This window comes from Pholcus phalangioides, unplaced genomic scaffold (genome assembly GCF_987345545.1).
Source record: "Pholcus phalangioides strain wild (caught in Gottingen) unplaced genomic scaffold, Ppha-v1.0 ptg000015l_1, whole genome shotgun sequence".
NCBI lineage: Eukaryota > Metazoa > Arthropoda > Arachnida > Araneae > Pholcidae > Pholcus > Pholcus phalangioides.
In genome coordinates, this window is record NW_028301608.1 from 25,401 (window position 1) to 51,115 (window position 25,715).

General features: G+C 41.9%; 8 protein-coding genes, 2 non-coding genes and 2 pseudogenes across 12 annotated transcripts; 8 read left to right on the forward strand and 4 right to left on the reverse strand.

The window, feature by feature from the left end:
• The first annotated feature begins 1,022 nt into the window (after positions 1 to 1,022).
• Positions 1,023 to 1,755, forward strand: LOC149075159 (histone H2B). The gene has a single exon (XM_089242452.1). The coding sequence runs from the start codon at positions 1,056 to 1,058 to the stop codon at positions 1,428 to 1,430; it is 375 nt and encodes a 124-aa protein (XP_089098578.1). The 5' UTR covers positions 1,023 to 1,055; the 3' UTR covers positions 1,431 to 1,755.
• Positions 1,756 to 3,348: 1,593 nt separating this feature from the next.
• LOC149075160 (histone H2A) lies at positions 3,349 to 4,329 on the forward strand. Its single transcript, XM_089242453.1, has one exon. It carries the CDS (start codon positions 3,610 to 3,612, stop codon positions 3,982 to 3,984), a length of 375 nt encoding a protein of 124 aa, XP_089098579.1. The 5' UTR covers positions 3,349 to 3,609; the 3' UTR covers positions 3,985 to 4,329.
• Positions 4,330 to 4,544: 215 nt separating this feature from the next.
• Positions 4,545 to 4,955, reverse strand: LOC149075161 (histone H3). The gene has a single exon (XM_089242441.1). It carries the CDS (start codon positions 4,953 to 4,955, stop codon positions 4,545 to 4,547), a length of 411 nt encoding a protein of 136 aa, XP_089098567.1.
• A 229-nt stretch (positions 4,956 to 5,184) lies between these two features.
• On the forward strand, positions 5,185 to 5,814 carry LOC149075162 (histone H1-III pseudogene; annotated as a pseudogene). The gene has a single exon (XR_016193963.1). The product of XR_016193963.1 is annotated as a histone H1-III pseudogene (transcript).
• A 382-nt stretch (positions 5,815 to 6,196) lies between these two features.
• On the reverse strand, positions 6,197 to 6,951 carry LOC149075163 (histone H4). Its single transcript, XM_089245368.1, has one exon. It carries the CDS (start codon positions 6,568 to 6,570, stop codon positions 6,259 to 6,261), a length of 312 nt encoding a protein of 103 aa, XP_089101494.1. The 5' UTR covers positions 6,571 to 6,951; the 3' UTR covers positions 6,197 to 6,258.
• A 216-nt stretch (positions 6,952 to 7,167) lies between these two features.
• Positions 7,168 to 7,286, forward strand: LOC149075164 (5S ribosomal RNA). The gene has a single exon (XR_016194242.1). It is a non-coding gene; the product is annotated as a 5S ribosomal RNA (ribosomal RNA).
• Positions 7,287 to 7,764: 478 nt separating this feature from the next.
• On the forward strand, positions 7,765 to 11,563 carry LOC149075165 (histone H2B). The gene is made up of 2 exons (XM_089242457.1): positions 7,765 to 8,155; positions 11,002 to 11,563. Exons 1-2 carry the CDS (start codon positions 8,018 to 8,020, stop codon positions 11,236 to 11,238), a joined length of 375 nt encoding a protein of 124 aa, XP_089098583.1. The 5' UTR covers positions 7,765 to 8,017; the 3' UTR covers positions 11,239 to 11,563.
• Positions 11,564 to 13,663: 2,100 nt separating this feature from the next.
• LOC149075166 (histone H2A) lies at positions 13,664 to 14,383 on the forward strand. The gene has a single exon (XM_089242439.1). The coding sequence runs from the start codon at positions 13,664 to 13,666 to the stop codon at positions 14,036 to 14,038; it is 375 nt and encodes a 124-aa protein (XP_089098565.1). The 3' UTR covers positions 14,039 to 14,383.
• Positions 14,384 to 14,598: 215 nt separating this feature from the next.
• LOC149075167 (histone H3) lies at positions 14,599 to 15,009 on the reverse strand. Its single transcript, XM_089242438.1, has one exon. It carries the CDS (start codon positions 15,007 to 15,009, stop codon positions 14,599 to 14,601), a length of 411 nt encoding a protein of 136 aa, XP_089098564.1.
• A 229-nt stretch (positions 15,010 to 15,238) lies between these two features.
• On the forward strand, positions 15,239 to 15,868 carry LOC149075168 (histone H1-III pseudogene; annotated as a pseudogene). The gene has a single exon (XR_016193961.1). The product of XR_016193961.1 is annotated as a histone H1-III pseudogene (transcript).
• A 382-nt stretch (positions 15,869 to 16,250) lies between these two features.
• On the reverse strand, positions 16,251 to 17,005 carry LOC149075169 (histone H4). The gene has a single exon (XM_089245369.1). The coding sequence runs from the start codon at positions 16,622 to 16,624 to the stop codon at positions 16,313 to 16,315; it is 312 nt and encodes a 103-aa protein (XP_089101495.1). The 5' UTR covers positions 16,625 to 17,005; the 3' UTR covers positions 16,251 to 16,312.
• A 216-nt stretch (positions 17,006 to 17,221) lies between these two features.
• On the forward strand, positions 17,222 to 17,340 carry LOC149075170 (5S ribosomal RNA). The gene has a single exon (XR_016194244.1). It is a non-coding gene; the product is annotated as a 5S ribosomal RNA (ribosomal RNA).
• The last annotated feature ends 8,375 nt before the right edge of the window (positions 17,341 to 25,715 follow it).

Below are 25,715 nucleotides of genomic sequence, written 5' to 3' on the forward strand. Positions count from 1 at the left end.
GATCTTGAACAATTGGAGTAGTAGTGGCATTTTTTTGAATGTACCCATCTGGTTTTTTGACTGTAAACCCTCATGGAGTTGAATGATGTTGGCGAAATACTAACTTACAGTCAGTTATGTATTAGGACTGCCATTAACTGGAAGGTTCAGTAATAAGTTTGTTATGGAAGGTACATAATAGGTTTGTTATGGAAAATTACATCTTCAAAACGTATATTGAGGTTTTTGCGCTGCGTCCCCCATGCAGTGTTTTTTCCCCTTTTTTCCCCCTGTATAGATAGGACGTTTACGAGAGAAGCTTTCTATGGTGTTTCTGTTCTTGGTGTTTCTGCATAAGGACTGTTGGTTGTGGTGGCTTAAAAAAAAAAAAAAAAAAACTCTGGCTTAAATTTGTATAGTCTGACCATTGACGACCAGCTGATGTTTTTCTTTTTCTCTTTCTTCTTCTCCCCTTAAGCTTTTTCATTTTTTCACTCTTCATAGGCCTTCCTGGCCAATTTGTATGCTGACAGTCGTCCATATAGGATGGGAATCAGCTAAAAGTTCTATTCTGGTCTGGTCTGGTCGAAATTTAATGGTCAAAAGATCGGTTCCTGTCGTCGTAAAGGACTAACATCATATCAAGACAAGGGGTTTTTGCGTTACAGCCCGTAAGGGCTGGTGTTTTTCCCCTTTTTCCGCCCTGAACGAGAAAAAATTCAGCCTGAATCATGCCCTCAAGCGAAATCTTGCCTCAGCCAATGGGGAATCAGTAAGCAGTTTTGGACCAATGAGGTTAACTTTGCCATGACGTCACATATCAAGCAGTGCGATTGGTGGCATTTTACCTTGCAAGCTAAACTTTGACCATTTTTCCCGATTTTGTCAAAATTTTTTCTTCCCACTGACATGCACACACATACTAACTGACATATTTTTTCTCTTCTTCATAGGCTCATCTTGAGCCCGTCTGTAACCCCACAATCAGCCCTATGGAGCTGGGCATGGGGGTAAAAATTTTATTCTGGTCTGGTCTGGTCGAAATTTAAATTTCATAAATTTTTTTTGGAGTTAAAATGCCGCCACAACCTTCAGGAAAAGCTGTGAAGAAGGCCGGAAAGGCCCAGAAGGCTGTCCGTGCCGGAGACAAGAAAAAAAGGAAGAAGCGAAGGAAGGAGAGCTTCGCAATCTACATCTACAAGGTTCTGAAGCAGGTCCACCCAGACACCGGGATATCTAGCAAGGCTATGTCAATTATGAACTCCTTCGTAAATGACATCTTTGAAAGAATTGCAGCGGAATCATCACGACTGGCCCACTACAACAAGAGAAGCACCATCACCAGTCGAGAAATCCAAACTGCAGTGCGGCTGTTACTCCCCGGAGAACTCGCCAAGCACGCAGTGTCTGAAGGAACGAAAGCTGTCACCAAATACACCAGTTCAAAGTAACGTCTTTTCGTTCGGGGTGGAAAAAAAAAAAAAAAGGCCCTTTTGAGGGCCAATAAATCGAGTAAGAAGGTTCCAACCTCGTCGCAAACGTGTCAGAAACAGACGTGTTGCCTAACATAACGGTAATTTAATATAACAATATAATAAGGTGTAATGTTAAGAGTGCTTACCTTTGATGATGAAGAAGAAACCAAGAATCCTTTTGAATTTATCCCTAAAAAAAAAAAACCACATCAATAAGAACGCTATTCAAACATATATCAATGAAATTTCTGCGAAAGAGAAATTGAATGTGATGGCAGAAAAAAAAAAAGAAGAAACTGTCTTGGGTGGGATTCGAACCCATGCTCGTGTGGAATCTGAATGAAAATTCAAATAAAACCCCCTTTTTTTTTCGCCCGCGGCGCCCCCGCGAGGGGTTCCCCAGGTAAGGTATAGCTTCGCAACAATACTTTCTACCACACAATAGATATACCACGTGATACGCTCGGCGCAACAATATATAAAATATCATTATCTGCCTCCGAATATATTCTCTCGAGTCCATTGTCTTATCCATTAGGCCACAGTCATCTGTTACAATTAACACGATTTATTTATTTTACATACAATATGTACATTACATTTATGTATTTTACATACAATATGTATATTACATACAATTTATTTCATTATCATAACCGAATGCAGATTCGAACCCATGACTCTCGTAAACACTAGGCTCAGGATTCGTGTCCGTCGTCTTAACCATTACGCCACTAGACACGACATACATCATTCCTAGTTAGCTACTGAAAGTCTGCGATGCAAAGAAACGAGAAATCCAACTTCTTTTTTTTCTTTCACACAAAAATATAGTGAAATTATAATTTCCTAAATTCATCTACGTTAGTAAACAATTAAATATTCATTTATGATTTCATACTTCTTTTGTGAATATAAACAATATTTTTAGTATTTCGCATGTGTCCACTTTGTTCGATTTCATTTTAGCCCCCCATGTATTATATTCACATTGATTTTGTGCACATAACATAACATAATTTATACATTACTTTAGTATTTCCCATGCGTTCACTTTGTTTCGACAAGTTTATTTACTTCATTTTAGCGTTTTCTTCGTTTAGCCTAACGTTTCACATTCATTTTGTGCATATAAACATTACTTTAGTATTTCCCATGCGTTCACTTTGTTTCGACAAGTTCATTCCCTTTCAGCCCTTTGCACATACCCGCATCATATTAGAATATCTGTGCTTTGTGCTGCCTTTCAACTCGTTTTTTTTTTTTTTTCTTCTTTTCTTGAAAGTTCAGCCCATTCAGTAAAAGTAAGTACCGAACCTAAATATGAATAAAATAATTTATTTCCTTGAAAATTAGCAAAATTTTCCGCGTAGTCCCGTATACGGGACGTTATAATACATCCGCATCATATTAGAATATCTGTGCTTTGTGCTGCCTTTCAACTCGTTTTTTCTTGAAAGTTCAGCCCATTCAGTAAAAGTAAGTACCGAACCTAAATATGAATAAAATAATTTATTTCCTTGAAAATTAGCAAAATTTTCCGCGTAGTCCCGTATACGGGACGTTATAATACATCCGCATCATATTAGAATATCTGTGCTTTGTGCTGCCTTTCAACTCGTTTTTTCTTGAAAGTTCAGCCCATTCAGTAAAAATAAGTATCGAACCTAAATATGAATAAAATAATTTATTTCCTTGAAAATTAGCAAAATTTTCCGTCCCGTATACGGGACGTTAGTAATCATTTAACTTCAATGACGAAAGAGACATGCCATACATGCAGTAGTTCTAAACAAACAAACACCACCTCTAATAACAAACGAAAAAAGAAATAAGTTTCATTTAAACACGAAGAAATATATGGGGGGGGGGGGGTGTGTGAGAAAGAGAAGAGAAACCGTTAATGTCCCGTTAATACGGGGAGAAGGAAATGCGAATCAGAATCATATAGTCAGCGCAATCTTTTAGTTTTATCGATTATTATTCGGTTCAAAACTACGAAGGCGTGTCTCGTCTACAACTACGACGAACGCGGATCGCGAAAACGCCAAAAAGGGGCACTATTGGCTGAAAGGAAAACAAGGAAGGCAGAGCTCTCAGGCTGATATTGGCGGCGCCGGTTTTAAGGAAAAAATTTTTTAAGGAAAAATTAAACATGTCTGGACGTGGAAAAGGAGGAAAAGTAAAGGGGAAGAGCAAGACCAGGTCTAGCCGTGCCGGTCTACAATTTCCCGTCGGCCGTATCCACCGTCTCCTTCGAAAAGGCAACTACGCCGAGAGGGTAGGTGCCGGAGCTCCGGTATACCTGGCCGCCGTCCTGGAATACCTGGCTGCCGAAGTTCTCGAATTGGCAGGAAATGCAGCGCGAGACAACAAGAAAACCAGGATCATTCCCAGACATCTGCAGCTGGCGATCAGGAACGACGAAGAGTTGAACAAGCTCTTGTCCGGAGTGACAATAGCTCAGGGAGGAGTGCTGCCCAACATCCAGGCAGTTCTCTTGCCCAAGAAAACCGAAAAGAAAGCTTAAGTCAAGCGAAGGAGAAAGGAAAAAAAAAAAAAAAAAAGGCCCTTATCAGGGCCAATAAATCACGCAAAGAGGTCACGCTAAATCGCATTGTTTAATAATAATAGCAACACAGTCGCCTCAATTTCCCCCGGAAAAATAGAGACGGGTTCCGAAACACAATCGCATTGTCCGCCGGGGATAGCCACGCCCAGACCATAAAAGTGACCCCCCCCATAAAAGTAAACAAAGCAACTCTATTCGAGTCCAAAAGTCTGGGTTGGGTGACATACAATAGTAATAAAATACAGCGTCACATTTCTCTCTGTGCTGCGCGCAAAACAAAAACAAAAAAAAAAAAAAACATACGCGGCTTGTCGTAACTTTCTTTTCTAATCAATCGAATTCGTCAGAAAAATATTTAAAATTGCATGTAAAGTTGTATATGTAATACAGTATACGTATTAATAAAAAAAAAAAACAATTTCAACTCGTGTGTGGCAATGCGAGTGAAAAGGCGCACCTCTTTGCATGTGTTGGCCCTTAGAAGGGCCGTTTTTTTTTTCCTACTCCTCCTTCACGACTTAAGCTCGTTCACCCCGGATCCTACGTGCAAGCTGAATGTCTTTGGGCATGATGGTAACTCTCTTGGCGTGGATAGCGCACAAGTTGGTATCTTCGAACAGACCGACGAGATAGGCCTCGCTGGCCTCCTGCAAAGCCATGACAGCAGAGCTCTGGAAGCGCAAATCGGTCTTGAAGTCCTGGGCGATCTCACGGACGAGGCGCTGGAAGGGCAATTTCCTAATGAGCAATTCCGTCGACTTCTGGTAACGACGGATCTCTCTGAGGGCCACGGTACCGGGCCTGTAACGATGGGGCTTCTTCACTCCCCCCGTCGCCGGGGCACTCTTACGAGCAGCCTTGGTCGCGAGCTGTTTCCTGGGGGCCTTGCCTCCGGTACTCTTCCGGGCAGTCTGCTTGGTCCTAGCCATGTCTGCGTATCGATGAAAGAAACGTCTGAACGCGTTGAGAGCAAGACGATAAATGCTCAATTTTTTCGACAAGACAAAAGCGCCAAATTCAAAGTGTAACGGCCGATTACGACGCGATTGGTCGATTTCGAAAACGAGAAACGCGATTGGCTGAAACGAAGCGCAAAGGGAATCTACTGCAAAAAAACGAGAAATTACTGATCATTTCGTTACGTGAGTGCAAGCGAACATGTCCGAAGGTGCACAACCAGCTCAATCTGCCGCGCCAGCCGCCTCGACCCCGAAGAAAAAGGGGGCGAAAGCTGGCAGCAAGAAACCGAAAGCTGCTCCCTCTCATCCGAAAGTATCGGAAATGGTGAACAGTGCCATCACCAGTCTTAAAGAACGGGGCGGATCTTCACTCCAGGCCATCAAGAAGCACATCGGTGCCCAGTACAAGGTGGACGTGGACAAGCTTTCACCCTTCATCAAGAAGTACCTGAAGAGCGCCGTAGTCAGCGGAGCCCTGGTTCAGACCAAGGGCAAGGGTGCCACCGGATCTTTCAAATTGAGCGCATCCGGGCAGAAGAGCAAGGAACCCTCTGCCGCTGCCAAACAGGTGAAGAAACCCAAGAAGGAAGGCGCTTCGAAAAAACCCAAATCCCCCAAGAAGACCGCAAAGCCCAAGCAGAAGTCCGAGAAAAAGAAAGCAGCCCCCGCAAAGAAATCGACGGTCAAGAAATCTGCTCCGAAGACCAAGTCTCCGAAAAAAGCAGCCAAGCCATCGAAACCGAAAGCGGCGAAGCCGAAAAAAGCAAAGTCCACTCCGAAAAAGACGACGGCAAAGAAAGCAAAAAAATGAGGGAGTAAGCCCAAGGCTTGAAGGAAAAAAAAAAAAAGGCTCTTTTCAGAGCCAAGAAATGTTTGTGAGAAGGTGCCGAACTCGCATATAAATATATGATACGTGTTATCATGGATAACATATAAATACATAACATAAATAATCAACGCGATTTTGTTATTAAAGCGCGCGAACACAAATATATATATATAGAACATAAATAAAGCCCCTTACGAGGTCTGACGAGACCTCGCAGCTCTGGGGGGCGTATAGTACTTGACCTTTGAAGAAAGTACGATTACATTACAGCAATATTTTTTTTGTAACAAATATTTAGTACCAACCCTTTAAGTTTATTTTTTTAAACATATTTAACAAAGTTATGCGACTCAGTTTCAACCTATCATATATTTTTTGGCCCTGAGAAGGGCCTTTTTTTTTTTTTCTCCTCCGCGTCTTCTATGGAAACCGCATATGCTGTTTTTAACCGCCGAAACCGTACAGGGTTCTGCCTTGTCTCTTCAGCGCATAGACCACGTCCATGGCGGTGACGGTTTTCCTCTTGGCGTGCTCGGTGTAAGTGACAGCATCCCTGATAACGTTCTCGAGGAAAACTTTGAGAACTCCACGGGTCTCTTCGTAAATGAGACCGGATATACGTTTCACACCACCACGACGAGCCAAACGACGGATGGCGGGTTTTGTGATGCCCTGGATGTTATCGCGAAGAACTTTACGATGTCTCTTCGCTCCTCCTTTGCCCAAACCTTTTCCTCCCTTGCCTCGACCAGACATGTTGAATTTGCGAAATCTCAAGCAGAAATGAAAGGAAATCGACAATAACCACGATCTCTGTCTCGAAAACGCGGAGCTGACGTCACTGCTGTCTAACGGGCATTGGTCCGCCGACGAAGCGTTATTCGATTGGTCGATAAAAGACTTGATTTATTTCCCCCCCCCTTTAACAGGAGGAGGGGGGGGGGGAGAGAGAACCGTTATCCCCCCCCCCCCTCACGGAGAAAATTAACGCAGCAGCACTGAAAGTTGGCGGAATCGATGCCTACTGTAAGAGATTGAACTGGAAAAAGAAAACATTTTCGGCGGAAACGAGAATGGCTTAAAAATTTTGCGCAAAAAAAAAAATATATATATATATATAGAAGGGCCCTTAGGCGATATTCTTCACATGTCCGTCAACCAGCTTGTCCGTCTGCGCTTTCGGCAGATGAAAGAGCCTCCTTTGTGATGTCATCAATTAGAGTACCAGTGTGATGTGACACCATCTGTGCCCCAACTCCCACGGGAAGAAAGGAACAAAGCAGCGGAAATGGACGGGCTCCTTTGAATAGATTTTATGACCACTTAAGAAGTGTGAAAAGAGCATTATGTATCGCCAACGGCCATACCATGCTGAAAACACCGGTTCTCGTCCGATCACCGAAGTTAAGCAGCATCGGGCGCGGTTAGTACTTGGGAGGGTGACCACCTGGGAACACCGCGTGCTGTTGGCATCACTTTTCTTTCTTTTTTTAAATCGGTAAGTAACATAATTTTCCAATAATTTAATTTAAAAATATGTGTGTGTGTGTGGGGAAAGAGAGAATAAAAGAAAATTAAACATAAATTAATATACTATATGGCCAGTGATATGGGCCTATATGGCTCTGCTTAGTGCTGCCATCTACTGTTGGCATTTTTTTTCCTTTCAGTAATTTCTTCTAATCCCACAATCCATGGCAAATTTTTTTTTTAATAAGATTTAATTTAAAAATATTCAAATAAAAGAAAAATTAAATTTATTTCAAATAAATCAGTGATTCATATATGATTCTACTTAGCACTGCGAGATACTGTTGGCATCATCATCACATTCATTAATCTTTTTTTTTTTTATTCATTTGATAATTATGTTTAATTGGATAATCCATCAATAACATTTTCTACAAGCGATTGAATTTTTGAATCAGGGGGGGGGGGGGGGGGGGGGGGAGAAAGAGATTAAATTCATTCAATTTCTAAGGTAATTCAGTTCCAGAAGGCGCAGTTGATACATGGTTCTGCTCAGTGCCGCCATCTACTGGTGATAAATACGAATTCTCTTCCCCCATTGTTTATATTTGAGATTGGGTTGCGGAAAATCACAAATGAGAAACTTCACTTGTGGAGTAAACTTGTAGTCCTTTCAGTACAAACGACATTAAAAGTCGAAATTTAAATTTCATAAATTTTTTTTGGAGTTAAAATGCCGCCACAACCTTCAGGAAAAGCTGTGAAGAAGGCCGGAAAGGCCCAGAAGGCTGTCCGTGCCGGAGACAAGAAAAAAAGGAAGAAGCGAAGGAAGGAGAGCTTCGCAATCTACATCTACAAGGTTCTGAAGCAGGTCCACCCAGACTTTCCACTTACACGAAGCCCTTGCTCACGTCGCCCCATAACCCGGTTTTCTTTGAAATCGAACTTAGTATACCCAGAGCCCGTAGAATTGTTAAACAAACAAGTTGGGAAAATTTTCAGGAAATCCTGCAAACAGCCGATATTATTGAGCCCTCCCCCCCCACCCCCGCCGTCATTGACGCCGCTGTCTCAGCGATCACAGCACGTATACAACACGCCCTCGCCCAGTCTACCACCGAAATCCCTAGTAACGACTATCGTTTTGGCCTCCCAAGGGACATCCTTGAAAAAATTAAATTCAAAAACCGCATTAGAAAAAGTTGGCAGGTACGCCGCCGTCGATCAGACAAAATTCTCCTTAACCGGCTTCAAAAGCAAATTAAAAAGGACGTTGACGACTTCGTAAACTCCCGTTTCACTGACTTCGTCAGTAACGCCACTGCTGAAAACGGCAACCTCTGGAAGGCATGGCGTGTCTGTCAACCCAGGGCCCCCCGGGTGTCAAAGTTAAAAAAAGACGACACCCTAATTTTCGACGATGACGTCATTGCCGAGACATTCGCCGATGCCTTCCAGCAACAATTTTCACCGAATCGAGTACAGCCCCTTACCACGGCGAGGAACAATCGGCGAAGATGCGCCTCTTTCATACATCACCACCTTCAGAACAGGGATGACCATATGTCCCCCACTTCCACATTTGAAATTTCTACCCTCATCAAGAAGCTAGAACTAAAAAAGGCCCCCGGAATAGACGGCATCCCCAATAGGGCACTTAAGCTCCTCCCCCCCCCCATTCTTCACTCCCTAACAAATATTTTCAACAGCTGTCTTCTCACCAGTTACTTCCCCACGCCATGGAAGCATGCACTGATTAAAGCCATACCCAAAGGGGGCACCGACCCGCTCCTCCCCCAATCTTTTCGCCCAATCAGCCTTCTTTCTGGAATCAGCAAATTATTTGAAAAAATCGTTGCCACCCGCCTACTCAAATTTACAAGCGATCATAATATTATACGTTCTGAACAACATGGCTTCCGCCCGGAACACTCTTGCGTTACGCAACTGCTCCGGGTCTCCGACTACATCACGAACGCCTTCAACTACGAGGACTCGGTCGCAGCCCTCTTCTGCGATATCTCGAAGGCGTTCGACAAGTGCAGCTTCCCCACTCTTCTTTCTAAGATGATTGACCTCCGCTTCCCCCCCCACTTCATCGTCTTCTTCTTCTGGTACCTGACTAAACGAACTTTCCAGGTGAAGCAAAATACCACACTCTCCTCCATTCGTCCCATTCGGGCATCGGTCCCCCAGGGCAGCGTCCTCGGCCCACAGCTTTTCCTGTTCTATATAAACGATTTCCCATCCCCGAGAAACGGAAAACTTGCGTTGTTTGCCGACGACGCTGTCGCCCTCTGTGGAGCAAGAAACCCACTATATGCCCTCTGGAACCTTCAGGACACCGCAGCTAACATCGAAGAATGGTGTAGAGAATCCGACGTGGTAATGAACTTTACCAAGTGTAAATTCATGTGGTTCTCACACAGAAAAAAATTGCCTCATCATACCCTTCGCTTTGGGAACCAAAACCTTGAACCGTCTAACACCGTGAAATATTTAGGCTGTACCCTCGACAAAAAACTTCTTCTACGCGAACACACAGCCAACATCAGAAACAAAGTCAACGGCATAATGGGAATGCTAAACAAAATCACTTTTCCAAGCGCAAAGCTCACAATCAATAATAAGGCCATCCTTTACAAGTCGATTCTTCGACCCACAATGATATATGCATCCCCAGTCTGGACCCCATTACGAAAAGGAAATATCGCCATCCTACAAAAACAGCAAAACAAAATTCTCCGGAGACTTGTAAGGGCCCCTTGGTTCGTGCGCAACATTAATATACGGGCGGACCTCGAGATTCCACACCTCTTCACATATATCAAGCAACTCAACAATTCGCAATTCGAACGGATGGCCGCATCCTCCCACCCACACATCCGAGAAATCGTCAACTACGACCCGGCTGAGACCTGGAGGTACCGCCGGGCGCTCCAGATCAATGACCTAAACTGGGAAAATCTATAAGTACTTTTCCTGCCAATAGATGGCAGCATCATTTTTCTGCAACTTCTCGTCCCATCGATCACTCCATCTCCTCATCGATCTTCTCATAATCGAAATAATCGAAATACCATGGCCTCTTGCACACAACACCCTTGCTTGAGAGAGACGCCCAACTCGGGCCACTTGCATTGTTTTTTGATTTCTTAACCTTTCTTGTGTTCTTCCTCCTGCACCCTTTCCTCTGCCACCTCTCTCCCCCCTCCCCTAACAGCTACTAACATATTTTCCCTCTCTCTTCTCTCCCTCACTTTCCTCTTCACCATCGACCAATCCCAGCGCTGCCTGGGTTCAACCAATCGCATTATGCTCCATCACGAAGATGATCTTCTTCACAGCTTCTTTTCGCTATCTTTCTCACTTCACTTTTAACTACTAACACGTGAGGTTGTGCCGCCATTTTACCTGTCGCATTGTACAGTCGCATAAATAAGAAAATTTACGAAAATGTTTTATTTCGCCACCGACCAATGACCACTCTTATAAATTAATTATAAGAGAACTTTAGAAAAAAAAAAAAAAAAAAAGAGCCTTTCGCCAAATTTTCCCCTCACTCACACTCACTTTCACATACGACACATACATTACTCGCTTGTCTGTCCCTTCACCGGGGGTCCCCAAGGGGCCCCAGCCTTTAAGATGGCTAATGGCCCAATTTAAGGGCCAGTCCCCACCGTAAAATTTTGAGTCTGGTCTGGTCTGGTCTAGGTCCACCCAGACACCGGGATATCTAGCAAGGCTATGTCAATTATGAACTCCTTCGTAAATGACATCTTTGAAAGAATTGCAGCGGAATCATCACGACTGGCCCACTACAACAAGAGAAGCACCATCACCAGTCGAGAAATCCAAACTGCAGTGCGGCTGTTACTCCCCGGAGAACTCGCCAAGCACGCAGTGTCTGAAGGAACGAAAGCTGTCACCAAATACACCAGTTCAAAGTAACGTCTTTTCGTTCGGGGTGGAAAAAAAAAAAAAAAGGCCCTTTTGAGGGCCAATAAATCGAGTAAGAAGGTTCCAACCTCGTCGCAAACGTGTCAGAAACAGACGTGTTGCCTAACATAACGGTAATTTAATATAACAATATAATAAGGTGTAATGTTAAGAGTGCTTACCTTTGATGATGAAGAAGAAACCAAGAATCCTTTTGAATTTATCCCTAAAAAAAAAAAACCACATCAATAAGAACGCTATTCAAACATATATCAATGAAATTTCTGCGAAAGAGAAATTGAATGTGATGGCAGAAAAAAAAAAAGAAGAAACTGTCTTGGGTGGGATTCGAACCCATGCTCGTGTGGAATCTGAATGAAAATTCAAATAAAACCCCCTTTTTTTTTCGCCCGCGGCGCCCCCGCGAGGGGTTCCCCAGGTAAGGTATAGCTTCGCAACAATACTTTCTACCACACAATAGATATACCACGTGATACGCTCGGCGCAACAATATATAAAATATCATTATCTGCCTCCGAATATATTCTCTCGAGTCCATTGTCTTATCCATTAGGCCACAGTCATCTGTTACAATTAACACGATTTATTTATTTTACATACAATATGTACATTACATTTATGTATTTTACATACAATATGTATATTACATACAATTTATTTCATTATCATAACCGAATGCAGATTCGAACCCATGACTCTCGTAAACACTAGGCTCAGGATTCGTGTCCGTCGTCTTAACCATTACGCCACTAGACACGACATACATCATTCCTAGTTAGCTACTGAAAGTCTGCGATGCAAAGAAACGAGAAATCCAACTTCTTTTTTTTCTTTCACACAAAAATATAGTGAAATTATAATTTCCTAAATTCATCTACGTTAGTAAACAATTAAATATTCATTTATGATTTCATACTTCTTTTGTGAATATAAACAATATTTTTAGTATTTCGCATGTGTCCACTTTGTTCGATTTCATTTTAGCCCCCCATGTATTATATTCACATTGATTTTGTGCACATAACATAACATAATTTATACATTACTTTAGTATTTCCCATGCGTTCACTTTGTTTCGACAAGTTTATTTACTTCATTTTAGCGTTTTCTTCGTTTAGCCTAACGTTTCACATTCATTTTGTGCATATAAACATTACTTTAGTATTTCCCATGCGTTCACTTTGTTTCGACAAGTTCATTCCCTTTCAGCCCTTTGCACATACCCGCATCATATTAGAATATCTGTGCTTTGTGCTGCCTTTCAACTCGTTTTTTTTTTTTTTTCTTCTTTTCTTGAAAGTTCAGCCCATTCAGTAAAAGTAAGTACCGAACCTAAATATGAATAAAATAATTTATTTCCTTGAAAATTAGCAAAATTTTCCGCGTAGTCCCGTATACGGGACGTTATAATACATCCGCATCATATTAGAATATCTGTGCTTTGTGCTGCCTTTCAACTCGTTTTTTCTTGAAAGTTCAGCCCATTCAGTAAAAGTAAGTACCGAACCTAAATATGAATAAAATAATTTATTTCCTTGAAAATTAGCAAAATTTTCCGCGTAGTCCCGTATACGGGACGTTATAATACATCCGCATCATATTAGAATATCTGTGCTTTGTGCTGCCTTTCAACTCGTTTTTTCTTGAAAGTTCAGCCCATTCAGTAAAAATAAGTATCGAACCTAAATATGAATAAAATAATTTATTTCCTTGAAAATTAGCAAAATTTTCCGTCCCGTATACGGGACGTTAGTAATCATTTAACTTCAATGACGAAAGAGACATGCCATACATGCAGTAGTTCTAAACAAACAAACACCACCTCTAATAACAAACGAAAAAAGAAATAAGTTTCATTTAAACACGAAGAAATATATGGGGGGGGGGGGTGTGTGAGAAAGAGAAGAGAAACCGTTAATGTCCCGTTAATACGGGGAGAAGGAAATGCGAATCAGAATCATATAGTCAGCGCAATCTTTTAGTTTTATCGATTATTATTCGGTTCAAAACTACGAAGGCGTGTCTCGTCTACAACTACGACGAACGCGGATCGCGAAAACGCCAAAAAGGGGCACTATTGGCTGAAAGGAAAACAAGGAAGGCAGAGCTCTCAGGCTGATATTGGCGGCGCCGGTTTTAAGGAAAATTCCGAACTTCTTCTACTAAAATGACTAAAAATGCTCGTCCAGACATGTTTAAATAAGGCTAGGCCCATGATGCCAGGACTTCTAAGAAATTTTTTCGATAAACATACATACACAGCACAAAAATACAGACATCTGCTCTCTTGCCTTACTCTTCGCAACAGCCCCCCGTGGGCTGACATGAGGGCAGCTAGTGTCATCCATGACAGGTACTGCCAAAAATCCCCATTCGTATTCGTATTCGTAAAAAATTTTTTAAGGAAAAATTAAACATGTCTGGACGTGGAAAAGGAGGAAAAGTAAAGGGGAAGAGCAAGACCAGGTCTAGCCGTGCCGGTCTACAATTTCCCGTCGGCCGTATCCACCGTCTCCTTCGAAAAGGCAACTACGCCGAGAGGGTAGGTGCCGGAGCTCCGGTATACCTGGCCGCCGTCCTGGAATACCTGGCTGCCGAAGTTCTCGAATTGGCAGGAAATGCAGCGCGAGACAACAAGAAAACCAGGATCATTCCCAGACATCTGCAGCTGGCGATCAGGAACGACGAAGAGTTGAACAAGCTCTTGTCCGGAGTGACAATAGCTCAGGGAGGAGTGCTGCCCAACATCCAGGCAGTTCTCTTGCCCAAGAAAACCGAAAAGAAAGCTTAAGTCAAGCGAAGGAGAAAGGAAAAAAAAAAAAAAAAAAGGCCCTTATCAGGGCCAATAAATCACGCAAAGAGGTCACGCTAAATCGCATTGTTTAATAATAATAGCAACACAGTCGCCTCAATTTCCCCCGGAAAAATAGAGACGGGTTCCGAAACACAATCGCATTGTCCGCCGGGGATAGCCACGCCCAGACCATAAAAGTGACCCCCCCCATAAAAGTAAACAAAGCAACTCTATTCGAGTCCAAAAGTCTGGGTTGGGTGACATACAATAGTAATAAAATACAGCGTCACATTTCTCTCTGTGCTGCGCGCAAAACAAAAACAAAAAAAAAAAAAAACATACGCGGCTTGTCGTAACTTTCTTTTCTAATCAATCGAATTCGTCAGAAAAATATTTAAAATTGCATGTAAAGTTGTATATGTAATACAGTATACGTATTAATAAAAAAAAAAAACAATTTCAACTCGTGTGTGGCAATGCGAGTGAAAAGGCGCACCTCTTTGCATGTGTTGGCCCTTAGAAGGGCCGTTTTTTTTTTCCTACTCCTCCTTCACGACTTAAGCTCGTTCACCCCGGATCCTACGTGCAAGCTGAATGTCTTTGGGCATGATGGTAACTCTCTTGGCGTGGATAGCGCACAAGTTGGTATCTTCGAACAGACCGACGAGATAGGCCTCGCTGGCCTCCTGCAAAGCCATGACAGCAGAGCTCTGGAAGCGCAAATCGGTCTTGAAGTCCTGGGCGATCTCACGGACGAGGCGCTGGAAGGGCAATTTCCTAATGAGCAATTCCGTCGACTTCTGGTAACGACGGATCTCTCTGAGGGCCACGGTACCGGGCCTGTAACGATGGGGCTTCTTCACTCCCCCCGTCGCCGGGGCACTCTTACGAGCAGCCTTGGTCGCGAGCTGTTTCCTGGGGGCCTTGCCTCCGGTACTCTTCCGGGCAGTCTGCTTGGTCCTAGCCATGTCTGCGTATCGATGAAAGAAACGTCTGAACGCGTTGAGAGCAAGACGATAAATGCTCAATTTTTTCGACAAGACAAAAGCGCCAAATTCAAAGTGTAACGGCCGATTACGACGCGATTGGTCGATTTCGAAAACGAGAAACGCGATTGGCTGAAACGAAGCGCAAAGGGAATCTACTGCAAAAAAACGAGAAATTACTGATCATTTCGTTACGTGAGTGCAAGCGAACATGTCCGAAGGTGCACAACCAGCTCAATCTGCCGCGCCAGCCGCCTCGACCCCGAAGAAAAAGGGGGCGAAAGCTGGCAGCAAGAAACCGAAAGCTGCTCCCTCTCATCCGAAAGTATCGGAAATGGTGAACAGTGCCATCACCAGTCTTAAAGAACGGGGCGGATCTTCACTCCAGGCCATCAAGAAGCACATCGGTGCCCAGTACAAGGTGGACGTGGACAAGCTTTCACCCTTCATCAAGAAGTACCTGAAGAGCGCCGTAGTCAGCGGAGCCCTGGTTCAGACCAAGGGCAAGGGTGCCACCGGATCTTTCAAATTGAGCGCATCCGGGCAGAAGAGCAAGGAACCCTCTGCCGCTGCCAAACAGGTGAAGAAACCCAAGAAGGAAGGCGCTTCGAAAAAACCCAAATCCCCCAAGAAGACCGCAAAGCCCAAGCAGAAGTCCGAGAAAAAGAAAGCAGCCCCCGCAAAGAAATCGACGGTCAAGAAATCTGCTCCGAAGACCAAGTCTCCGAAAAAAGCAGCCAAGCCATCGAAACCGAAAGCGGCGAAGCCGAAAAAAGCAAAGTCCACTCCGAAAAAGACGACGGCAAAGAAAGCAAAAAAATGAGGGAGTAAGCCCAAGGCTTGAAGGAAAAAAAAAAAAAGGCTCTTTTCAGAGCCAAGAAATGTTTGTGAGAAGGTGCCGAACTCGCATATAAATATATGATACGTGTTATCATGGATAACATATAAATACATAACATAAATAATCAACGCGATTTTGTTATTAAAGCGCGCGAACACAAATATATATATATAGAACATAAATAAAGCCCCTTACGAGGTCTGACGAGACCTCGCAGCTCTGGGGGGCGTATAGTACTTGACCTTTGAAGAAAGTACGATTACATTACAGCAATATTTTTTTTGTAACAAATATTTAGTACCAACCCTTTAAGTTTATTTTTTTAAACATATTTAACAAAGTTATGCGACTCAGTTTCAACCTATCATATATTTTTTGGCCCTGAGAAGGGCCTTTTTTTTTTTTTCTCCTCCGCGTCTTCTATGGAAACCGCATATGCTGTTTTTAACCGCCGAAACCGTACAGGGTTCTGCCTTGTCTCTTCAGCGCATAGACCACGTCCATGGCGGTGACGGTTTTCCTCTTGGCGTGCTCGGTGTAAGTGACAGCATCCCTGATAACGTTCTCGAGGAAAACTTTGAGAACTCCACGGGTCTCTTCGTAAATGAGACCGGATATACGTTTCACACCACCACGACGAGCCAAACGACGGATGGCGGGTTTTGTGATGCCCTGGATGTTATCGCGAAGAACTTTACGATGTCTCTTCGCTCCTCCTTTGCCCAAACCTTTTCCTCCCTTGCCTCGACCAGACATGTTGAATTTGCGAAATCTCAAGCAGAAATGAAAGGAAATCGACAATAACCACGATCTCTGTCTCGAAAACGCGGAGCTGACGTCACTGCTGTCTAACGGGCATTGGTCCGCCGACGAAGCGTTATTCGATTGGTCGATAAAAGACTTGATTTATTTCCCCCCCCCTTTAACAGGAGGAGGGGGGGGGGGAGAGAGAACCGTTATCCCCCCCCCCCCTCACGGAGAAAATTAACGCAGCAGCACTGAAAGTTGGCGGAATCGATGCCTACTGTAAGAGATTGAACTGGAAAAAGAAAACATTTTCGGCGGAAACGAGAATGGCTTAAAAATTTTGCGCAAAAAAAAAAATATATATATATATATAGAAGGGCCCTTAGGCGATATTCTTCACATGTCCGTCAACCAGCTTGTCCGTCTGCGCTTTCGGCAGATGAAAGAGCCTCCTTTGTGATGTCATCAATTAGAGTACCAGTGTGATGTGACACCATCTGTGCCCCAACTCCCACGGGAAGAAAGGAACAAAGCAGCGGAAATGGACGGGCTCCTTTGAATAGATTTTATGACCACTTAAGAAGTGTGAAAAGAGCATTATGTATCGCCAACGGCCATACCATGCTGAAAACACCGGTTCTCGTCCGATCACCGAAGTTAAGCAGCATCGGGCGCGGTTAGTACTTGGGAGGGTGACCACCTGGGAACACCGCGTGCTGTTGGCATCACTTTTCTTTCTTTTTTTAAATCGGTAAGTAACATAATTTTCCAATAATTTAATTTAAAAATATGTGTGTGTGTGTGGGGAAAGAGAGAATAAAAGAAAATTAAACATAAATTAATATACTATATGGCCAGTGATATGGGCCTATATGGCTCTGCTTAGTGCTGCCATCTACTGTTGGCATTTTTTTTCCTTTCAGTAATTTCTTCTAATCCCACAATCCATGGCAAATTTTTTTTTTAATAAGATTTAATTTAAAAATATTCAAATAAAAGAAAAATTAAATTTATTTCAAATAAATCAGTGATTCATATATGATTCTACTTAGCACTGCGAGATACTGTTGGCATCATCATCACATTCATTAATCTTTTTTTTTTTTATTCATTTGATAATTATGTTTAATTGGATAATCCATCAATAACATTTTCTACAAGCGATTGAATTTTTGAATCAGGGGGGGGGGGGGGGGGGGGGGGAGAAAGAGATTAAATTCATTCAATTTCTAAGGTAATTCAGTTCCAGAAGGCGCAGTTGATACATGGTTCTGCTCAGTGCCGCCATCTACTGGTGATAAATACGAATTCTCTTCCCCCATTGTTTATATTTGAGATTGGGTTGCGGAAAATCACAAATGAGAAACTTCACTTGTGGAGTAAACTTGTAGTCCTTTCAGTACAAACGACATTAAAAGTCGAAATTTAAAAAACAACACACAAGAGGTGACAGCTACCATGGTGAACGGACGTGTTTTTCGATTGCTCCTGTCTTCGACAACGTTAGTATTATAACGTTCCGGATTCATCTGTAGAGCTACGGACTTCGGTCATCATACGGAGTTGGGTGTGATCTGCTTCTACAGTGATCCTGGTTGGCTCTCAACATATCTGCATTGCGGAATAACGGCCATCTTCGATCCTGGTTGGCTCTCAACATATCTGCATTGCGGAATTACGGCCATCTTCAATCCTGCTTGTGTCATCGCACTCAAATTGTGAAATCTGTGATTCTCCCCCCCCCCCCCCAGTGAAATGTCTGCCCTATTTTTTTTTTTGGCCCCTGGTGATTTCTTCTATGGATTGTTCCTGTTTTATTCTCAAGGTAAGTGGTTTTAGTACATGCGAAATATGGGTAAAATATGTCCATTTGCAAGCTCTGAGTTGGATAAGGTCAGGAAATTGTGTTTTTTGGCCTCTGAGGTCAGTGATAATGATGAATGCATGCTTGAGTTTCAAGAAATGTTGCTGTCTTTTGTGAAAAGTCAAAAGAGGTTAAGTGACGATCTTTATCACAAGGGTGAGAACTGTAATCTTGCGCGAGAATTTGATATAATTGTTATTTCGGATTATGTGTGCTGGGAAACTGCTGACAAAGCAAACAAGGAGAAATTTTTTGATAATTTCGTAGGTAATGCTATTACTTTTTTCGATTCTCTTAATCTTGAGTCATGTAAACACAAGCAGTCTGCATCGTTCAAAAAAAGTTTTGGGGCTGCATTGACTTCTACCCCCATACTCGATTCGAGGGTTAGTGTTTCTTGTAAGAAAAAAAGAAAAAAAGTCAGTGACAAAGGAGAAAAAAAGAGTCCTCTTAAAGGGGAACCTAAGGATTCTTCAGACAATGATAGTAGAGATGAGGAACCTCTCGCAGACACTACTAAAGGGTTAAATAGTACCAAAAAGAGAAGTTCTGGGAAAATTAAGAGACAGAAAGAGTGCAAGGAAACAACTACTCACAGCGACGCTGGAAATGAGGCACCCGAGCTCTTAAAAGAGTCAAATTCAGTTAGCAGTGGAAACACTAGCTCCACTTCAAACTCTTCAACCTCTAATGGTTCCGATGGATCTACTGATAGTAATACAACGCAAAATGACACTGATTTAAAAGAATCTGACCATGAAACGTCGGAGAAAGATGGGCACAGGGAAAACAGTGTGGGAAATAGATCAATAAATCACATGGGCACGCAGGGTATTGATGTAATTACATCCACTGATTTATTGGCAAACAATGATGCCAGCACTTCGGGAGAAAAATTTAATGAGACGTCCACAGTGAACACACAAAGAGTTATACATAATAATTCTAAAATGATTCATGAAATTAGTGAAACGGATGAAGAGGACAGGAATGCTCACAGTGACAATAACGATGATTTTGTTACAGTTAATCGAGCAAAAAAGAAAAAAACTAGTACTCAAACGAATACTAACAGCAATGAAAATGTTGTTAATAAGAATGGTGGCAAAAATGTACTGTCGGGTCCAAAGGGAATACCCCCCATCATACTAACTGATTGGGGCAACAAATGGTTGCAAGATTTTGCAGAAATAAAAAAAAAATGTGATATATTGCCTCAATTCAAGACAACTGCTAACACGCTGGTATTCCAAGTATATTCTGAAAGTGATTATCGTACTGTAATAAAATTGTTTGACAATAAGAAATACAAATACTATACATACCAAATGCAGAGCGAGCGTACGATAAAATTTGTAATTAGGGGTCTCCCCGCTAATGTAGACACCACAGAAATTAAAATGGATCTGGAAAAGAAGCAATTTCACCCTATTAAAGTGTCCAATATGAAAAATCTTAGAACTGGTAGAGCTCTACCTTTGTTTTTGATTGAAATACCGATTTCTGATAAAAATCTTGCTAACATAACACAAATTGCAGATGTAAATATTGAAATTGAGAGGTATCGAGGTGCTCAGGGTCCCATCCAATGTAGGGCGTGTCAAATGTATGGTCACAGCTCTTATGGATGCAAAAACGCCCCGGCATGTGCTTTTTGTGGTGGTAAACATGAGACTAAAAATTGCAGGGACAAGGGTAACCCAAGGAAAATTAAGTGCTTTCACTGTGGTGGCCCTCATACGGCCACATATTCTGGCTGTCCAAAACGGCCAAGTGCAAATCTGAATAGAGCTAGAATTTTCTTACCATTGTTACCACCTGATGTAAAAGAGCAACATGAATCTGAGACACTATCTACAGTGACTAATGAAAAGTCACACAAACATGACCACAATATTGTACAAGCTGAAAACTTACAAGAGACTGTAATAATAAGCTCATCAGAAAAACCAAAAACTTGGAATATTGTCAATATTAATGAAAAAACTGATGTTATTCAGATTTCTAAGGATATAGAGAAACAAAAAATTCTACACAACACCATATATAAAGGTGTACACCCGCTTGCCATAAAAAACAAGAACCTGGAAGTAACTCCACTTGAACTGACTCTACAACTCACTGAATTAAACGCAAAAAAAACTTTTTCTAAGGTGCTTCACCAGTTATTGATAACATCTGAACGAAAAAATATTTCTTCCATATCGGAAGCTTCAACAATCAGTTCCTCTGAGGAAATGCTAAATACTGGCGACTTAAATACATCTGGTGAAGTCGGAAATCGAGGGCTCACAGAGCTTACACATTCTACACAAAAACCTACAAATTCAGTGCACACAGAGTCACATATACAGGACACAACGACTGTGAATCAGTTTGGCCGAGACAGAATCATAAATTCAAATGAATTCAAGCAACTTAATGTCGTCCTTAGCAATTTTCTTGGTGCTGCTGGTCTCTCGCACGTAAAAATAAATTTATTGATACAAGCTTTGATTAACATTTTACTTCTACCTAACAATTAGTACGCTAAGAGAATCTGCACCTAGACCATTGAGCATAATGGCTTGGAATGCCAATGGCATAAAAGATAAAATTCCAGAACTTAAAGAGGAATTATTCACTAATCAAATAGATATCTTGCTTTTATCTGAAACATTCCTCTTACCAAGCCAACGTATCAAATTAAATGGTTTTAAAATAATAAGAAATGATCGAATTCATAACAGAGGAGGAGGTACTGCTATTGCAGTAAGAAATAGCATACCCTTCCAAGAAATAAATCTCCCGTTGTCTTCCCAAATGGAAGCAACAGCGGTTACAATTCATGTCAATGGTATTAATATGATATTCTGTGCAATGTATAAACCTCCCAGGAACTCTATTGATTCTGTTTTACTTGATTTCTTGTTTGATACAAATATGCCTATTATGATTGCTGGTGACTGGAATTGTAAGAACAGACTGTTTCATAGTCGTGGTAGCAATAGATGTGGTAGAATGTTACGTCTTTATTGTTTGAGAAAATTTTTATGTATTCACTCCCCCAAGGTGCCAACCCATATCCCACCTCAAATTAGATATAGGCCGGATATTATAGATTTTGGTCTGTCAAAAAACATTCTTTACGAGGTGGAAACACATACTAAAGTTATCTTAAGTTCTCCACATAACCCTGTATTTTTTCGGATTAATTTCTTGTGCCCACGTAATAAACGTATTTTTAAACAAATTAACTGGACAGGATACAGGAACATGCTTGAAAATGAATCACCCATTACCTTGGTAGATCCAGGTGCTAGGGAATTAGATGATGCAGTAATTCAAATAACTCAGACAATAAAAAACGCACTGCATGAAAATACAACAGAAAAAATCCAACCAGATAACCAATATGGTCTTCCAAGGGACATATTACAAAAAATCAGACACAAAAATAGAGTTCGTGGTCTGTGGCAAAAATATAGAAGAAGATCAGACAAAATAGCACTTAATAGACTCACAAGAGAAATAAAAACGGAAGTCACTCACTTTATTAACAATAGATTTACTGATTTTATTGAAAATGCAAGCGCAGAAAATAATAACATATGGCGTGCTTGGAAATTATGTAAAAAAAAAGGCATTTCCAATGTCAACAAAATTCAAGGGGAAAACGGAATTGTTTTCTCAGAGGAGCAAATTGCAGAGACTTTTGCAACAGCATTTGAGAGACAATTCTCCCCAAATCACGTGCAGGACATCGAAACTCAAGTTCAAACACGACATAGAATAGCAGAGTATATTCAACATCATAGACTCAACGATTCTCAACACTTCGAACCAACTGACATCATAGAGGTATCGGACACTTTATCGAAGCTAAACGTCAAAAAAGCTTCAGGTGTTGATCATGTCTCCAACTCTGCACTAAAGAATCTTCCCACATCAGTTATTGTTTCACTCACTAACATTTTCAATGCATTACTTTTTGCTAATTATTTTCCAACTTCTTGGAAACACTCGGTTGTAAAAACCATTCACAAAACAGGCACAGACCCATTGATGCCAAATTCTTATAGGCCAATCAGTCTTTTATCAAACATCAGCAAGGTATTTGAGCGAATTGTCCTAATACGCTTCGAAAAAATTAGCACTGAGCTCAGTCTGGTAAGACCTGAACAACACGGATTCAGAAAAAATCACTCTTGTGTTACTCAGCTAATGAGAGTAACTGAATATATTACGAGTCATTTTAACAACAGAGACTACGTTGCAGCGGTCTTTTTAGACATTTGCAAAGCATTTGACAAGTGCGATCACCCAACGCTACTTGTCAAACTTATTGACTGCAACTTACCACCTTACATAATAATCTTTTTCTATAACTATCTTGTTGGGAGAACATTTGAGGTTAGAATCGGAGAAAAAGATTCGTCAAAAAAAATAGTACGTGCATCGGTTCCTCAGGGAAGTGTGTTGGGCCCACAGCTCTTTTCAATTTACATTAATGATATCCCGGCACCTTCCAATGGAATAATAGCCCTATTTGCTGATGATGCTGTGGTATTGTGTGGCAATAGAAGTGCAACACAAGCGGTCAATAACTTACAAGAAACAATCGATGACATTACGGACTGGTGCACCGACTCAGACATAGTTTTAAATCAAGAAAAATGTAAGTTTGCTTGGTTCACACACTGCCGAAACACTCCCCAGAATAGAAGAATTCACATCAACAACACAACACTCTGTCCAGTCTCAAAGGTTAAATACCTCGGCTGCATTCTAGACAAAACCTTATCATTCATACACCAAATTAGAAATGCACGCAACAAGACTAACAATATCATGGGTGCACTCAATAAAATTACCTTCCCACAAGCAAAGCTAACCATGAAAAATAAAGTCTTACTTTTCAAGTCAATTCTTCGGCCAACGCTAACTTACGCCTCACCAGCATGGGCACATGCCAACAAAAATAATATAAAAATCCTTCAACGTGGGCAAAATAGAATTTTCAGAAGATTTGTAAGAGCTCCATGGTTTGTTAAAAACGAAAATATACAAAAAGACCTTGGTATTCCTCATATTTTTTCATATATCAAAGAACTCAATAAAACACAATTTGACAACATGGCTGATTCGGAGTACCAGCACATACGTGACATTGTTGACTACCATCGTGACCCAACTCCACGTATTTCGGCAAGGAGGAAGGCCTATCGTAGGCCCCAACAAATCTTCCATCTCCAATGGGAGAATGAGAGATAATAAAAAGAAAGAAAAAAATATATATATCTATGTACATATGTACATAATTCTGACAATTTGGCATCTATTTATTTTTTAATATTTATCTTTCTTATTTGTGTTTTTCACCCTTTGATAATTACATATGATTGTTTTTGATTGTGGCATTTAGTTAACTTGTACTTGGCACCTATACCTATTTAACCATATCTAACCGCATTTAACCGCATTTATATCAAAATCAAAAAAAAAAAAAAAAAAAAAAAAAAAGGGAAAAAGAAAAAATTCTCCATACTGGCGAACTGAGCTGGTTTGATGTGTGTATTTGTGCGACCTGCTTTCTTCTGTGATCTGGTTTTTTGAGGGTATCTTGTGAAAATTATTTGTATAATATGTCAATGGACTGCTTAATGTAGAATGATGCTTAATGGAGCTTGTCAAAAAAAAAAAAAAAAAAAAAAAAAAAAAAATTGCATTCGCATGTACTTGACCACTGCCCATTACCATGTATGCTAGATTTCTTTCTCCGTAGGTAGAAGAGCTGTGACGGCATTTTACATGACCACATCCCTGGGCTCAATTTTGTTCTTTAGCAGCGACCGGCCAGGACCATTCCTCCCAATATTTGTCACGTTTGTTTCTCTTCTTTCTTCCACTGTACATACACACGCACAACTACACTACAATTTCTTCCTTTCTTCATAGGCCCTTCACGGCCCGTTTGTAGTCCCACAGTCAGCACACACGGAGCTGGGAATGGGGGAAAAACTCTAATTCTGGTCTGGTCTGGTCTGGTCGAAATTTAAGAATCAACAATCAACACGACGATCGCATGATAACGCCCGAACGAAACGGTCACGCTTCTTTTTCAGCTCTCGTTCCGACGGACACTGTTTTGCTAACGCACGTTCTCCCGTAGGGGCCCGGGTGAGAAGGTATCTCAGCCCGGCCAAGGGAGTAAAACCCGGGGACCTAGGTCATAGTCAGACCGGACGGGTCCCAACTTTCTGGATCTTCGTAATATATCGCAAATAGACACCGCAGAGATCGAGTTTCTCTAACCGGTCGTCCAGAACCAAGGCTGGTGTCACCTGCTCGGGACCGCCGCAGCGACCTTGTGCGCGAGGCTCTCCGGTGCGCTAGCCGCAGATCTTCCACGTTACACCACTGTGATTCCTCCCCCCCCCTTCTGTGACTCTCTACCCCTCCCCCCCCTTCCCATGTGCAATGGATCAACACACCATTGGATATCATTGAACAAGGTAAGTGGTTTCGCTTGTTGTGCGCTCTCTCTCCCCCGCAATGTGTGTTCTGTGCCCATATGCCACCGCCGACGACGATGTCGTCTTCACGCAATTACTGCGTCAGTCGTTCACCTATGACGAGTTGTCCCAAGACGACCGCATAGAGTTCATCAAGCTCCTTTTAGCTTGGGCTAAATGTAAGGAGGATTCTCTCAATGAATCATTACAATCGCACAAGAGTTGCAAATTCGACTCAGCAATAGAATCGCTGGCAGTCAGTTTTACTGAACTGTCGAATCGAGTTCCATCGATCAACCGCCCTGAACTCATCAAGGAAATTCTAGATGGCCCTGAAAGCCCACTAATCGAAAACTTTATCTCGGAAGCACGAGAATTTCTCGACTCTTGCCAGGACTCATCTTGCATACACAAAACAGCAAGAGCCTTCAAACGGGGGGTCACATCTACGCCCATAGCCATTGACGGGACTTCGTCCCCCCCCAGCGAAACCCCAAAAAAGAAGGGGAAAAAGAAAAAAAAGAGTCGCCCCCAAAAAAAAAATTCGCCCCCCCACACTGACAGCGACTCTGGTAGCGACCGTTCCTCGACGAACGACACAAATGGTTTTTCCCTTCACTACTCCCTTACTGAAAATTCAACCGCCCTCACTAATAGTGAGAACTCAGTCGAATTAAATTCCGCCCTGTCATCCAGTGGCGTAACGGAAAACTCGGATCCCAATTCGAGCACCGACGGATCC

Excerpts from the sequence above, each read along its gene's own strand:
- LOC149075159 (XM_089242452.1), top strand. The coding sequence starts at position 1,056 with ATGCCGCCACAACCTTCAGGAAAAGCTGTGAAGAAGGCCGGAAAGGCC.
- LOC149075160 (XM_089242453.1), top strand. The coding sequence starts at position 3,610 with ATGTCTGGACGTGGAAAAGGAGGAAAAGTAAAGGGGAAGAGCAAGACC.
- LOC149075161 (XM_089242441.1), bottom strand. The coding sequence starts at position 4,955 with ATGGCTAGGACCAAGCAGACTGCCCGGAAGAGTACCGGAGGCAAGGCC.
- LOC149075163 (XM_089245368.1), bottom strand. The coding sequence starts at position 6,570 with ATGTCTGGTCGAGGCAAGGGAGGAAAAGGTTTGGGCAAAGGAGGAGCG.
- LOC149075165 (XM_089242457.1), top strand. The coding sequence starts at position 8,018 with ATGCCGCCACAACCTTCAGGAAAAGCTGTGAAGAAGGCCGGAAAGGCC. Across the intron at positions 8,156-11,001 it reads TCTACAAGGTTCTGAAGCAG|GTCCACCCAGACACCGGGAT; the intron begins GTCCACCCAGAC and ends GGTCTGGTCTAG.
- LOC149075166 (XM_089242439.1), top strand. The coding sequence starts at position 13,664 with ATGTCTGGACGTGGAAAAGGAGGAAAAGTAAAGGGGAAGAGCAAGACC.
- LOC149075167 (XM_089242438.1), bottom strand. The coding sequence starts at position 15,009 with ATGGCTAGGACCAAGCAGACTGCCCGGAAGAGTACCGGAGGCAAGGCC.
- LOC149075169 (XM_089245369.1), bottom strand. The coding sequence starts at position 16,624 with ATGTCTGGTCGAGGCAAGGGAGGAAAAGGTTTGGGCAAAGGAGGAGCG.